The 12,266-nt window shown below is 39.3% G+C and overlaps 1 protein-coding gene across 1 annotated transcript in view; it reads left to right on the forward strand.

The window, feature by feature from the left end:
• The window catches only part of ATP13A5 (ATPase 13A5), a 107,526-nt gene that overhangs the window by 52,359 nt on the left and 42,901 nt on the right, over positions 1–12,266 (forward strand). Inside the window, exons 13-17 of the mRNA XM_012780243.2 lie at positions 1,674–1,735; positions 3,818–3,968; positions 6,345–6,428; positions 7,092–7,248; positions 9,604–9,721. Coding sequence (XP_012635697.2) covers positions 1,674–1,735; positions 3,818–3,968; positions 6,345–6,428; positions 7,092–7,248; positions 9,604–9,721 — 572 coding nt within the window. The remainder of the gene's footprint in view (positions 1–1,673; positions 1,736–3,817; positions 3,969–6,344; positions 6,429–7,091; positions 7,249–9,603; positions 9,722–12,266) is intronic.

Consider the following 12,266-nt stretch of genomic DNA (forward strand, 5'->3'; position numbering starts at 1 on the left):
GTTCTTTCTTTTCATTCAATTCAGTCCAAGCCTGGGCTTATATTTATGCTAAGAGGTTTTCTTTTTCTATCTTATTCCCTTTAGAACCTCAACTGTCATTTAGTTTTCTCTCTATGTATGGTTAGTTTTATTGTATAAGGATCATTTTCACATAGACAAAAAACATGGTCCCATTTCTGTTCTGCTGTGGTATCATCTCTGTTTTCATGTTCAAAATATTGATGTTTGAAAACATAATCTAGTCATCAGGAAAACATTTCAGTTTGAATTAAGTTGCTAACTCTTTTGGAAATGCAACAACTCAAGAAGATTCGGAAGCTAAACGCAGTTGGGGCCCTTATATAATGCAGATCCTGTTCAGATCCTGTGAAGCAAATAGCTCTTTTTTACTAAAGTTGTTGTTTAAGAAATAACTCACACAGGCATGTAAGCTCTTTCTTTGTGAAGTCCAAATAAATTAACAAAACAAAGATATATTAATTCTTTAATCCAGAAACTGGAATGGGCTTTGTCTTTCCACATGCCCTGCAGAATTTAGTTAACACTTTCTAGTCTGGTAGAAGCCTCCTTGGATTCCCTGGTTCTGCCTCTGCAACCTGTAGGCCACTGAGACCTCAGGCTGCTCCTTTCACCTCTAACCTGTCTCCTCCCAATTTACCCAGTTGTAAAAATGGAAAAGCATTGAAAGCACTTCGTGTAAAGCATTATGTTAATGTGATGTGCTGTAGTGATAGACAATGCCGTTTGACAGAAAACTAGAATATTCAATGTTTATACAGAAATGACCTTAAAAATTAGTGTCAGAGACCTGAATGTCAGAGTTGAAACAGGATATTCTGCTGAGCTTGGTAATGCTCCGCTTCACCCTGGCAGTGCTGAAGCAGCTGTAGCCAGCTCCATTTACTCTGGGTGCTAAGTAGGCCTAAATCTGTTAGCCGACTGCATCAAAACACCAGGGTCTGTAATTAATGAGCGACTGTGAAGCAATGAGGAAATTAAAAGTGCTGTCATCGTACTCAGTTCCATTTTGCTTTCTCTGTTACATTATCTGACAAATACTCTCCCATAATACAGCAAATCAAATCTGCCGACCATTTTCCTCTTGATCTAACAATAAAACCCATTTATGGGCATTAATTAATATTTATTATTAGCACTTAGCTTCTCTCTATAGTCTCAAAGCCCTTTATCAACATTTCATTATCAATCTGGACAGTCGCTGTGTCACCCATATTTTTAGAAAATTACTGTGAACCAGATGGCAAACTGTGAACTAAACAGTCTTGGAAAGAAAGAAAAAAATTCTGAGCTCTGCTTTGGAAAGACAGCAGGTGCCAACTAAAAAGTCAGCCTAGTTCTTGCACTGAAACTCTTCCATTTAACAACAGCAACAGTCACAACAATAAACAAACAAAGGCAAACAAAACACTTGTATTTTGTTGTCATAGTTAGTAACTAGAATTACCTAATTGTCAATATGGTCTTTTGGAGATCATGTATCACCTGCTTAGTATTTCTTTTAGGTACCCTTCTCTGATTTAAAATTTGTTAATTACGAGGGATTTGGAGAACTGGATCTATTGTAATTTCTTGGAAGCTTAGATTTTGTTTAAATCATGACATGATTAAAAGTTTTAAATCTTATGCTAATATCAATTCTAATTTTTATTCAGACTGGCACTCTCACTGAGGATGGGCTGGACCTCTGGGGGACTGTCCCTACTGCTGACAACTGGTAGGTCTCTTAAATAAAATGTGTGATTGATAGAGTTACCTTGGTGATGCTCAAATCTATACTTCAGATGTCAAGGGATGAATGCCACATATATATATATATATATATATATATATATATATATATATATATATAAAATAATCGGCTGGAACCAGCTCCCAATTATTCTAACTTGTTTAATTAAATGAATCCTAAGTTTAGAAATAGATTGGAAAGTGGGTCTTCAAACTCCACAGGAGAAATAGAATAAAAGGAGGTAGATAATTAAGGAACTGAATTAACAAAACAGAGAAAAAATAGTGAAATGAAGACCATGCTTAATTAAAAACTGCAAGGACTTCCTGGGTGGCTAATGCAGGCGGGCATGGTGGGGCTCTGGCAGAGTAGTGCTCCATCTCCTCCCTCATGGAGCTCACAGTCTAGTGGGATAAAAGGTGCAAATACACCCACCTTCAATGTACAACACAGGCCGTGAAAATGGTTACCATTAAGGCAGAACTATCAGGATAGAGAAGAAGCAATAAACATTGCTTGAGATAACACACAGTCCTGATTGTGACATAATTACATGGTGAGTACAGACAGAAGTTTATTTGAAATTTAGTGAATCAAGGAATGCCACCTGGAGGAGATGGCACTTAAGATAAGGGTGGAAGGATGTGCGGCTAGAAATGTCACAGATATGGGCTAAAAGCTGGCCCTAGGGAGAAGAGAAGACAGTCACATTGATGCCTACCCCAGAATAGAGCATGACAGAGGAGCAACGAACAGCTCAGGAAGGAGACCCCCACAGGAGCCTCCCTGCCAGCTACGAACTCCTTTTCTGCAAGGGTAAGACCTGCGTTCTCACTCTGAGTGGTGAGGGCCTCTGCTTTTAATCTCTGGTACCCCATTTTGGCTCCAACAGTGGCTGAGGCTGCTGTCATTCAGAGAGGGAGTTATGCATGACTATGATGGGGACAGGTACAGCAAGGCACAAGGTAACAGCAGACAAGCTGTGTGATGTAGCAGAAGATACCCTGGGCTGGGTATTAAGGAATCTCCTGGGCTCTAACCCTACTCATGTGTCTCTGTTGCTGGCTGCTCAGATGTCCTAGCCAGGCCTTTGTCTAAATAGGCAGGGGCTCCATGGCCAGAGAAGTGAAAGGGGGCAAAGATGTGGGCAGTTTCCACCCCACCATCTTCCTCTGTTGCCACCAGCACTAGGGAGCTGTTTGCAGAGTAGAAACAACTAGACACCATCACTGTTTAGCTGTAAGGTAGGAGAAGGGGAAGGTAAGCTATGCCAGTCTGTACTATCAAAGAGGAAAACAGGTTTTAGAGGTGGGATGTCCAGGTAGTTTTAGGAAATGGGGGCAAACTCCAAAGGGCTAAGTAGTAAGAAATGCTTCCAAGTCTATGCATTCTTTACTTTACCTGGAGCCAGCAGCCAGGCATCTTTCCTATCCCTGCTACCTAATTAGCCTGGAGACGTCTGGCCTAGGGTCTGTGGCTTTTTAAGGCAAATTCTGCAGAGTTTGCAGGTACAGCAGGCATGAGCTTCCTGCTCATACACCTTCCCACAACACTGACATTATGTAAGCTGTCTTCAGGTAACATGACAAAAGTCCCTGCAATTATATCCAAGCCCTCTGAAATTATAGTATTGATTGGCCAGTGGCAAACTCCATTGAGAAGGGAATTCATGTCTAACTTAAAGAAGAGTTTTATAAAGATTACTCTGTAGGCAGAATACTCAGGTTAAAAAGTAAAGAAACCAAGTGAGCAGGTGCTCCAGGGCAGGGAAGTTTGTGGGCAAGTTTAGAAATAGCAAGAAATAGCAAGAAGTTTAATCTGGCTCCAGAGTCTAGGACATAAAGGACATTGGCAGAGGTGGAAGCTGTCAGGTAAGGTAGATCTGAAGCAGACAGGACCTTGAGTACCAGGCTAAGGAGTTGGGACTTTATTATATGGAGCATGCAGAGCCGTGGAAGGGTCTTGAGCATGTGGGTTAGGTGCTTGGAGCTCCACCTTAGTAAGATTTAAGGGCCGGAGTGTGCAATGATTTTATCGAAGACTCTAACTTATTATGTTCTCTACCAGCTTCCAGGATGTCCACAGCTTTGCCTCAGGTGAGGCTTTGCCGTGGGGCCCACTGTGTGCGGCCATGGCCAGCTGCCACTCTCTGATCCTTCTCGATGGGACCGTACAGGGAGACCCTCTGGACCTCAAAATGTTTGAGGGCACTGCCTGGGTAAGATGACAATTTGTATAACTGAATGACTAGAACCTACAGGAATCCTTAGTAGGAGTGCTGAAACTTTTCTAACTTTGGTTAAAACCCAGAGAAGATTCACGATAATATGCGAATGAAGGTCTGATCCTATCATAATTTCCCAACCTCTGTTCCAAAGAACTGTGTTAACAAGTTAAATAGGAGCCCACGATCAAACAAATTGGGTGAAGATCTGATCCTACCAGAATTTCCCAACCTCTGTTCCAAAGAACTGTGTTAAAGAGTTAAATAGGGGCCCAGGATCAAATAAATTTTGGACTTGCTGTCTAAATGAAGTTCAATTGATTTCTCAACTGCAGGATTTCTTTAATATACTGTGGTGCTTTATAAATATTCAAGAGGGAATATGATAATGCAACATTTAGCAAGGCTATCAGCCTGAAAAACCTTATTGACAGGCCATAACGTGACACGTTCTTCAAGAAAACCAATGTTCTCCCAAACACTCTCGGAGAAACAGTTGTTTAAAGCAGTGCTGTCCGGTATTGTAGCCATTAGCTGTATATAGCTTCTGAGCACTTGAAACGTGGCTCTGCAATGGAGAAACTGAATTTTAAATTGTATTTAATTTTAAGTTATCTAAATTTAAATAGCTGCAAGTGGCTGGTAGCTACTGTATTGTACAGCATAAGTCTAGACGCCAAATTGGAGGATCCTCACTCCCACTGGTCCAGTTTTCTGGGCTGAGTGTGAATGACAACCCATCCTGGAGGCTGCGTGACAGCGGAAGACCTCTGCAATCCACCACTCTGTCGCTGTGCAATGACAAATCCAGCACTGGGACTGAGTCTGTGACCTCATCTGTATTCTGGGGTAATAATATCTCATTTGTGCACTTGTGGTGAGCATTGAGACAATGAACTCAAATGGGTTTGAAAACTATGAAGAGCCAAACTAGTAGAGGCTATCCATTAATTAACTAGTTAATGAATTACATTCTACTACCCTCCAAAGAATGTTCTAAAGCTACTTACAGTGACACAAAAAACACAGGACAGCAGTTAAACATAGTTGCCAAAGAATGGAAAGAAATGCTTGCAGGGGAATAAAGTGTACCTCATGAAAAGGCTAATAGAAAGATGTATAATAGGAACATTTTAGCTTTCTAGAGGCCAAATCAATAAATGGGGAAGTATGGTAAAAAGGGAAATTTCTGCTGTCAGTAAGCTAAATTGAGGGCATTTGCTCTGGAAAAATTTTTGACACGAAGACAAAACTATAACCAGTTTTCTAAATCTTAATGGGGAAGAATCAGCGTACTTCTTATAAGCACTGTCCTTACCAGCATCATTGGAATTGACAGAATGCTGAGTTGCACAGGGTCCTTTTATAAGTGACTTTGATCCTGGTCCCAACTTTCTCTCTTTCTCCAGCAGAGGAGGACTGTGCTATCTTTCCAAATAACATACAAGTTGGGTGGGGTCTTGCTTGGGAACATAAATCTTTAGTATTAGCTCTATAAGAACTGTCTGTAAAAATAGTTGCATTCATTCCAAAGAAATCATACAAATGTAAGATTAGTCACTGAGTTTAAAGCTGGATCTGAGTTAAATATTCTTTGGTAGGTAGGAATATTCCACTAAACATAAGGTGGAAAGAAAATGTCCTTTTAGGTTCTTAGGAATTTTAGTGCTAGAAAGAATGTCAGAATATTTTTTGGAAGGAACTGTGATTTAGAGAAATGAAGTGTTGTCCCCTAAGTTAAACAATCAAGTGAGTAGCTGCTATCTCCTATTTTCTGATTTCTAGTATTTATATATATATATATATATAACTGTTTTTCTCATATTTTGATATTGGTTTTCTCAATGATATTAACTTCTACTGTTATAACATCCAAAGAATATAAACTACATTCAAATATGCTTTCTAATTTGCTAGCAACTAACATATTAACTATCTAACTAAATTAGGCTAGTAACATAGATATATTGTAAAGAAGTAGTCCCACGTTTTTCTCAGGATCCAATCCTATCTCATCTCCAAGCTATAGTGCTTAGCAATATTGGAGAGTAGATCTCCATATAATCCCTCCTTCAATTACTGGATGTAACCATTAAGGAATATCCATTGACCTGTAGCTAGCACTTCTTCCATCAATTACTTCTCAAAATGTATTCACAATATTTCTGGCTTTTTAACATTCTACAATAAGATTCTCAATATGAATCAAAACAACAGAAATTTGACAGTGATGGTATTAAAGTAATTGGCCTGGAAAAGAAAATATGTGAAAAGGCCTTTGAAAAGATTAAAGTGTTAAATAAATGAGAGATATTTCTTTCTTATTATTTTTCTCCAAAGAATCTTATGAATGTTTTCATTTTATAACAGAAAATGGAAGGTCATGGTGTAGACCCCTGCAAATTTGGGATATCAGGTTCAACCATCATAAAACCAGGACCAAAAGCAAGTCAGGTAAGATTTGCTTCTTTAAATCATACAGCTCTTTCCCCTTTAATATTGGTGAAACTTTCTGACTATCACATATGTTTATATTCATATTATTTTGTCTTATCCTAACAGTTTCCATAATTGGTTTGCTCATTCCTTCATCCTTAAATTCGTCCATTAGGTTTATTTTTCACTCACTCGCTGAAGTACCTGTGTATGTGAGAGTGTTGTGCTAGGTGTGAGTGGATAAAGAGGTTTCGAAAGTAGACATGCTGGGCTCTGTGTTGGAGGAACACAGACTGGCAGAAAAATCAATATGCGTGCAAATAAGTGCAATACAATGTGCTAAATGCTACAATAAAGGCTGAACAAATAGCTCTGGGAGCCCAAAGGTGGGAGTGAATACTGTTTCTGGGATGGGGAAGCACCACAAAGGAGGTGACCTGTGTGCTTGGCCTGGAAGGTGACTAGGATTTCTCCAGGCAGCCGAGGGCAAGGGCCTTGAAGAACTAGACAACTTGTTGAGGGAGTTGCCTTAGGCAAACCAGGACAGTATCAATATTGTGACAAACACGCTACTTCATGATGTCACTGAGCTCACTGCAGAGCCAGCCCTTTGTGTTGGGATGTGTCTGCTAAATACCACTTAAACGCTTTTTAGTCTCCCTTTTGTTGGTGCACTTGCAGAGTCCTGTGGAAGCCATCACCATCTTGCACCAGTTTCCATTTTCCTCCAGCCTGCAGAGGATGTCCGTGATCGCGCAGCTGGCCGGGGAGGACCACTTCCACGTCTACATGAAGGGTGCCCCAGAGATGGTGGCCAGGTTCTGCAGATCTGAAACAGGTACGAACTGTCACTTTTCTCTTTCAAGAGGTAAAATATTTTAAAAGACAAAACACATTAAAAAAAAAAAAAACCAACACAAAAAGCTCCACAATCAATGAATGTGGAGCTGGTCATTTTCTGGGTGGGTAGAAAGTGAACCCAGTAGAACTTATGAGGCAGGGGTGATCACTTCAAGGCAGGGAGGCACAGAGTGAATATTTGTCTATGGTCCAGTCAGAAAAGTACAATCACACTGAGGCATCTGGAAAGAAGATGTGAAGCAAGAATAGGGAGCTGCAGAGGGACCAGAGAACTAGGGAGAGTGCACATGAGGAACATTGAGAGGGGAACAAAGGGAGAGGTCTGGACACTAGGGAAATTCTGCACACAGGGTTGTTCTGTCATCTCCAGGGGGGCTGGCTCCATTTATAGGGGCTCTGACAGATTGATGCAATGAGAATATAGGAAAGATAAATCTCTTAGAAATAAAAGTGATGACAGTAAATTAGATGGTATTAGAGCAAGGTAATTGATCATTTTTGCAGCAATTTCATCTTTCTGGGCCAGATTTTGAGTTGATTTGTATTGTTTTTTAAGTCTTATAAACATATGCACTCTCTAAGCAGTAGCCAGATTTATAAGAATATTGTTGCATTCAAATGAGTTCATTTGGATAAAATTGGTCTTTTTTCTTCTGATTTTCATCTATATTCTCTTTGTGATGGCTTATGATAGCCATCAAGTTTTGCACAAAATTCTAGGTTTGGAAAATAATTGCCTTAACTTCTCTATTTGGAGTCTTTTTTTAAAATCTTAGAAGTGCCCCCTTTCCTTCTGACTTTAATCTTCCTCAGAGCTCTCATTAACTCTGTCCTTCACTGATTGCAGCATATACTGTGTTTTGTTTTGTTTCAGCTACATGGACTCAAGTGAGCATCTTCTTGACATTTAAATTAGTATCTATCACCCCTGCTCTATCAGTAAGGGTTTGAGCCTGTCACTTGCCAATTTTATTTTCCTGGCAGCCACTCCAATTCTTCCTGTTGTCCTAATATCCAATCTTTGACATATGATAATTCCATATTCAGTGTCTTCTCCATCTCCCCACTCCCATATTTAAGAAATAGAGAGCTAGGAGCTTTCTTGAAATTAGATCCACATCTTTAGGAATATTTTAGAATTACAGAAAGTCTCAGATGAATGAGAACATAGAGATCTGCAACCTTCTCATTTTGTAAATGAGAAACTGAGGTGCAGAAGAAAGACTTAACATGACCAGAATCAGACAGCTAGCTGGGAGCAGAGTGGAGACTAGAACTTGGTTTGCCACCTAAGCCAGTACACTTCCCATTGTGCTGTGCTTCTTTCTAATACCTTTCTAGGCACATGATAAGCCATAAAAGTTTTATAATATATAAACATAATTATTATTATCATGCCAAAATATACAAACATTGGCATTATGTTATCTATCACCTAAAGCTGGGGTTGGCAAACTTTTCTATAAAGACTCAGACAGTACTCATTTCAGGCTTCTGCTTGCCACACAGTATCTGTTAACTACTCAACCATGCCATTGATGCCCCAAAACAGCCATGGATAGTAAACAAATAAATGGGCATGACTCTGTGCTAATAAAACTTTATTTACAAAAACGAGCAGTGGGCCAAATTTGGCCTGTGCACCATAGTTTGCCAAACCCTGATCTAGAAAACCAGCTGTTTCTTTCATTTTTTTCCAAGTACATATAGTCCTGAGGTCTGTCCTTACTGAACCCCATCAGTGCATCTGGCGCTCAGTTTGTCTTAGTCAGCTTGGGCTATTATAACAAAATAGCATAAACTGTGTGGCTTAAATAACTGAAATTTATTTCTCCAAGTTCTAGAGGCTAGAAAGTCCAAGATCAAGGTGCTGGCCAATTCCATTCCTGGTGAGGGCTTTCCAGTTTGCAGATGGCCACCTACTTGCTGTATCCTCACACAGTAGAAAGATCATCTCTTATGCCCTCTTAGGACTTTAGTCCTATTCATGGGGGCTCTATCCTCATGACCTAATCATCTCCCCAAAATGTCTCACATCCAAATACTATCACATGAAGAATTAGTCTTTAACATGTAAATTTTTGGAGGACACATTCAGTCTGTAGTACAGTTGCTGACCAGCGTATCTTTGGCATTCTTTTCCATAAAAGTAACAGGAGCACACTGATGAAGTTGTCTTTGCCTTTTGATTGAACCTGCAAGTTTTCTATTAAAGCACTTTTATGGAGCGAAAGGTAGGACAAGGCACCAGGAATGCATCCTGGATTCTTGTTGAGGAGCTGGCCAGTCTTCAGCATGACCATATACTCACCTCTTCCCTCCTTCCTGACAGTGCCCAGGAATTTCCCACAGGAGATGAGGAATTACACAGTGCAAGGCTTCCGTGTCATTGCCCTTGCCCATAAAGTCTTGAAAATGGGGAAGCTGTTGGAAGTAGAGTGCTTGGCCAGGTAAGGAACCCAAAAGTCATCCCTAAGGCAGACTCTGCCTCGTGAAGTGAATAAGCCCTGGAGATGGGCAGATGAACATCTCAGATCATCAGGAAGACTCTTGGAGATTGAGAATCAATCTCATCCCATCCACTGATTTGGAGAGGGGCAATTGTAGGTGAGACTGGGTAGGACTTGCTCAGGTCACAATGCTGGCTGATGGCAGAAAAAGGATGGCAGCTGAGATCTTGTGACTTCCAGATACTGGTGTTATCTCTGCCATAAAGTGTTTCATGCACTGTCTCAGCTCTCATCCCACCAGAAACAACTGACTCTCCTTCCACCTCCGAGCATTATATGACTGACCAACTTGGGTGTCTCACGTGTAGAGGAGTTGAGAGAAGGAGATAGTTGGCACTTGGAAAAGTTTTCAGAATCCTTTAGACATGGGTTTTTTCGGGGCTCAATACAAATTGAGTACAAATTGAATGCCTTGTAAGAAATAAAATGCAGTATTCTTAATTACATTAAGGGAATAAATTGTCCTCATTAGAAGGTAATCTGTAAATTATTTTTTATTTTGATATTCTTCAGTTTTTAAAGGTAGCTTTAAACTTATTAAAAAGGGTAGAAAATACTGTGGAAAATTGAATAACAGCTAATCTATATATTATTCATGTTTGATTTGTGTTGCTGTTAGAAAGATCCTCATTTATATACAGTTAACTCCTTCATGTAAGATACTGCTATCCTTGTTTTAACATTATTATTTACAATGTAAGTCTATCGGCTCCAGGGTAATTAGTAATCACTGCCCCAGTGTCTACTCTGTGTCTATTTCTCCATCTATAAAATGTAGGATTGTCTGATCTCTAAGGAACCTTTCAGCCACGACACTTTAATCTTCAAAACAGAATCACAAAGCTTGGTTTGAAATATATGAATGGCATTCTCATATTTAACATTCCAGGTGTTAGCTATTCTTGAACAAGTAGAAAGCCCAGGACACACAGGATATTGTAATTTTTCAAACACAAATTTGAATAATGAATGTTAAGGTCATGTGTGAAGGAGAGATTTATGTAGCTAGTGATGGAGTGCAGCATCCCTCACCCAGATGCCACATACGAATGCAGCTGTGTTCTCATTTAAGAGCCTCTAGTGGGATAAAGATTATTACAAATATAACAGAATAAGAAAACAAGGATAAAATGTGCTAGATTTCCAACCATCCCAGATTTTCTCAGAGAACATCAGATAATGCTTTTGAGAATTTAGTTACTATTTTCAAAGAGGGTAAAGAGATAGGGTTTTGATTTTTCTTAGGATCAAATCAAAATTATATTTAGCAAAGTTTTCCAATTGGGAAAATTTTAAACTTCTAAAAATTTGGAGTCATAAAGGGGAAGTAGAAAAGTTTTTGGACCTAGAAAAGATCACCCCAAACTAAAAAACATCAGACATACCCACCAGCACTGTGTAAGTGTTCCTTTTTCACACTGTTTGCACCATCATCTATTGTTTAATGTAAATGAGTATAACTTCTATGGAAAACTATACGGAGATTCCTCAAAGAACTTTTAAGTAAACCTACCATTCGATCCAGCAATCCCACTACTGAGGATCTACCCAAAAGAAAAGAAGTCATTTTATCAAGAAGACACATGCACTCATATGTTTATTGCACCACAATTTACATTTGCAAAGATATGGAATTAACCTAGGTGCCCACGGATGGATGAAATAGATAAAGAAAAAATATATACACAGACACACCATGGAATATTAGCCACAAAAAACGAAATAATGGCTTTTGCAGCAACTTGGATGGAACTGAAGACTATTATCCTAAGGGAAGTATCTCAGGAATGGAAAAATAAATACTACCTGTACTCACATATAAGTGGGAGCTAAACAATGGGCATACATGTCATACAGAGTGGAATAATGGACTTTGGAGACTCAGAAGAGGGGAGAGTGGGAGAGAGTGAGGGATTAAAAATTACCTGTATAGTGTATACTATTCAGGTGATCAGTTCACTAAAAGCCCTGACTTCAGCACAACATTTATTCACACAGCAAAAACCCACTTGTACCCCCTAAATCTATTGAAGTAAAAAAGTATTAAAAAATCAGAGGACATACTTCATCAAGATTCACCTCTTCACTGGTTTACTAAATTTCTATTGAACTTTACTGTGTGTTAGATACTTAAGGAACTGAGGATTCATTCAAAAGTAAGTAAAATAAAATTCTTGTCCTCATGAATCTTATACTTTAATTATGGAAAATATATAATAACATAAATTTATAAAATATTGTCTTACTAATGGTTCTTAAATGCCCTAAGGGGGAAAATAAAGCAGGTTAGAAGAATTTAAAAAAATAGAGAACCCCATTTTGCATGAAGTGAGCAGAGAAATCCTCTAAGTCGTGACACTTGAAACAAGATCTGAGTAAAATAGGAGAGCACGGCATGGCTATCCAGGGGAAGAGCATTGCAGGGGATGGGGTAGTCGGTACAAAGCCCTGACACAAGCTTTCCCGGGAATGTTGTAGAAACAAG

This window comes from Microcebus murinus, chromosome 1 (assembly GCF_040939455.1).
Source record: "Microcebus murinus isolate Inina chromosome 1, M.murinus_Inina_mat1.0, whole genome shotgun sequence".
Classification (NCBI taxonomy): Eukaryota; Metazoa; Chordata; class Mammalia; order Primates; family Cheirogaleidae; genus Microcebus; species Microcebus murinus.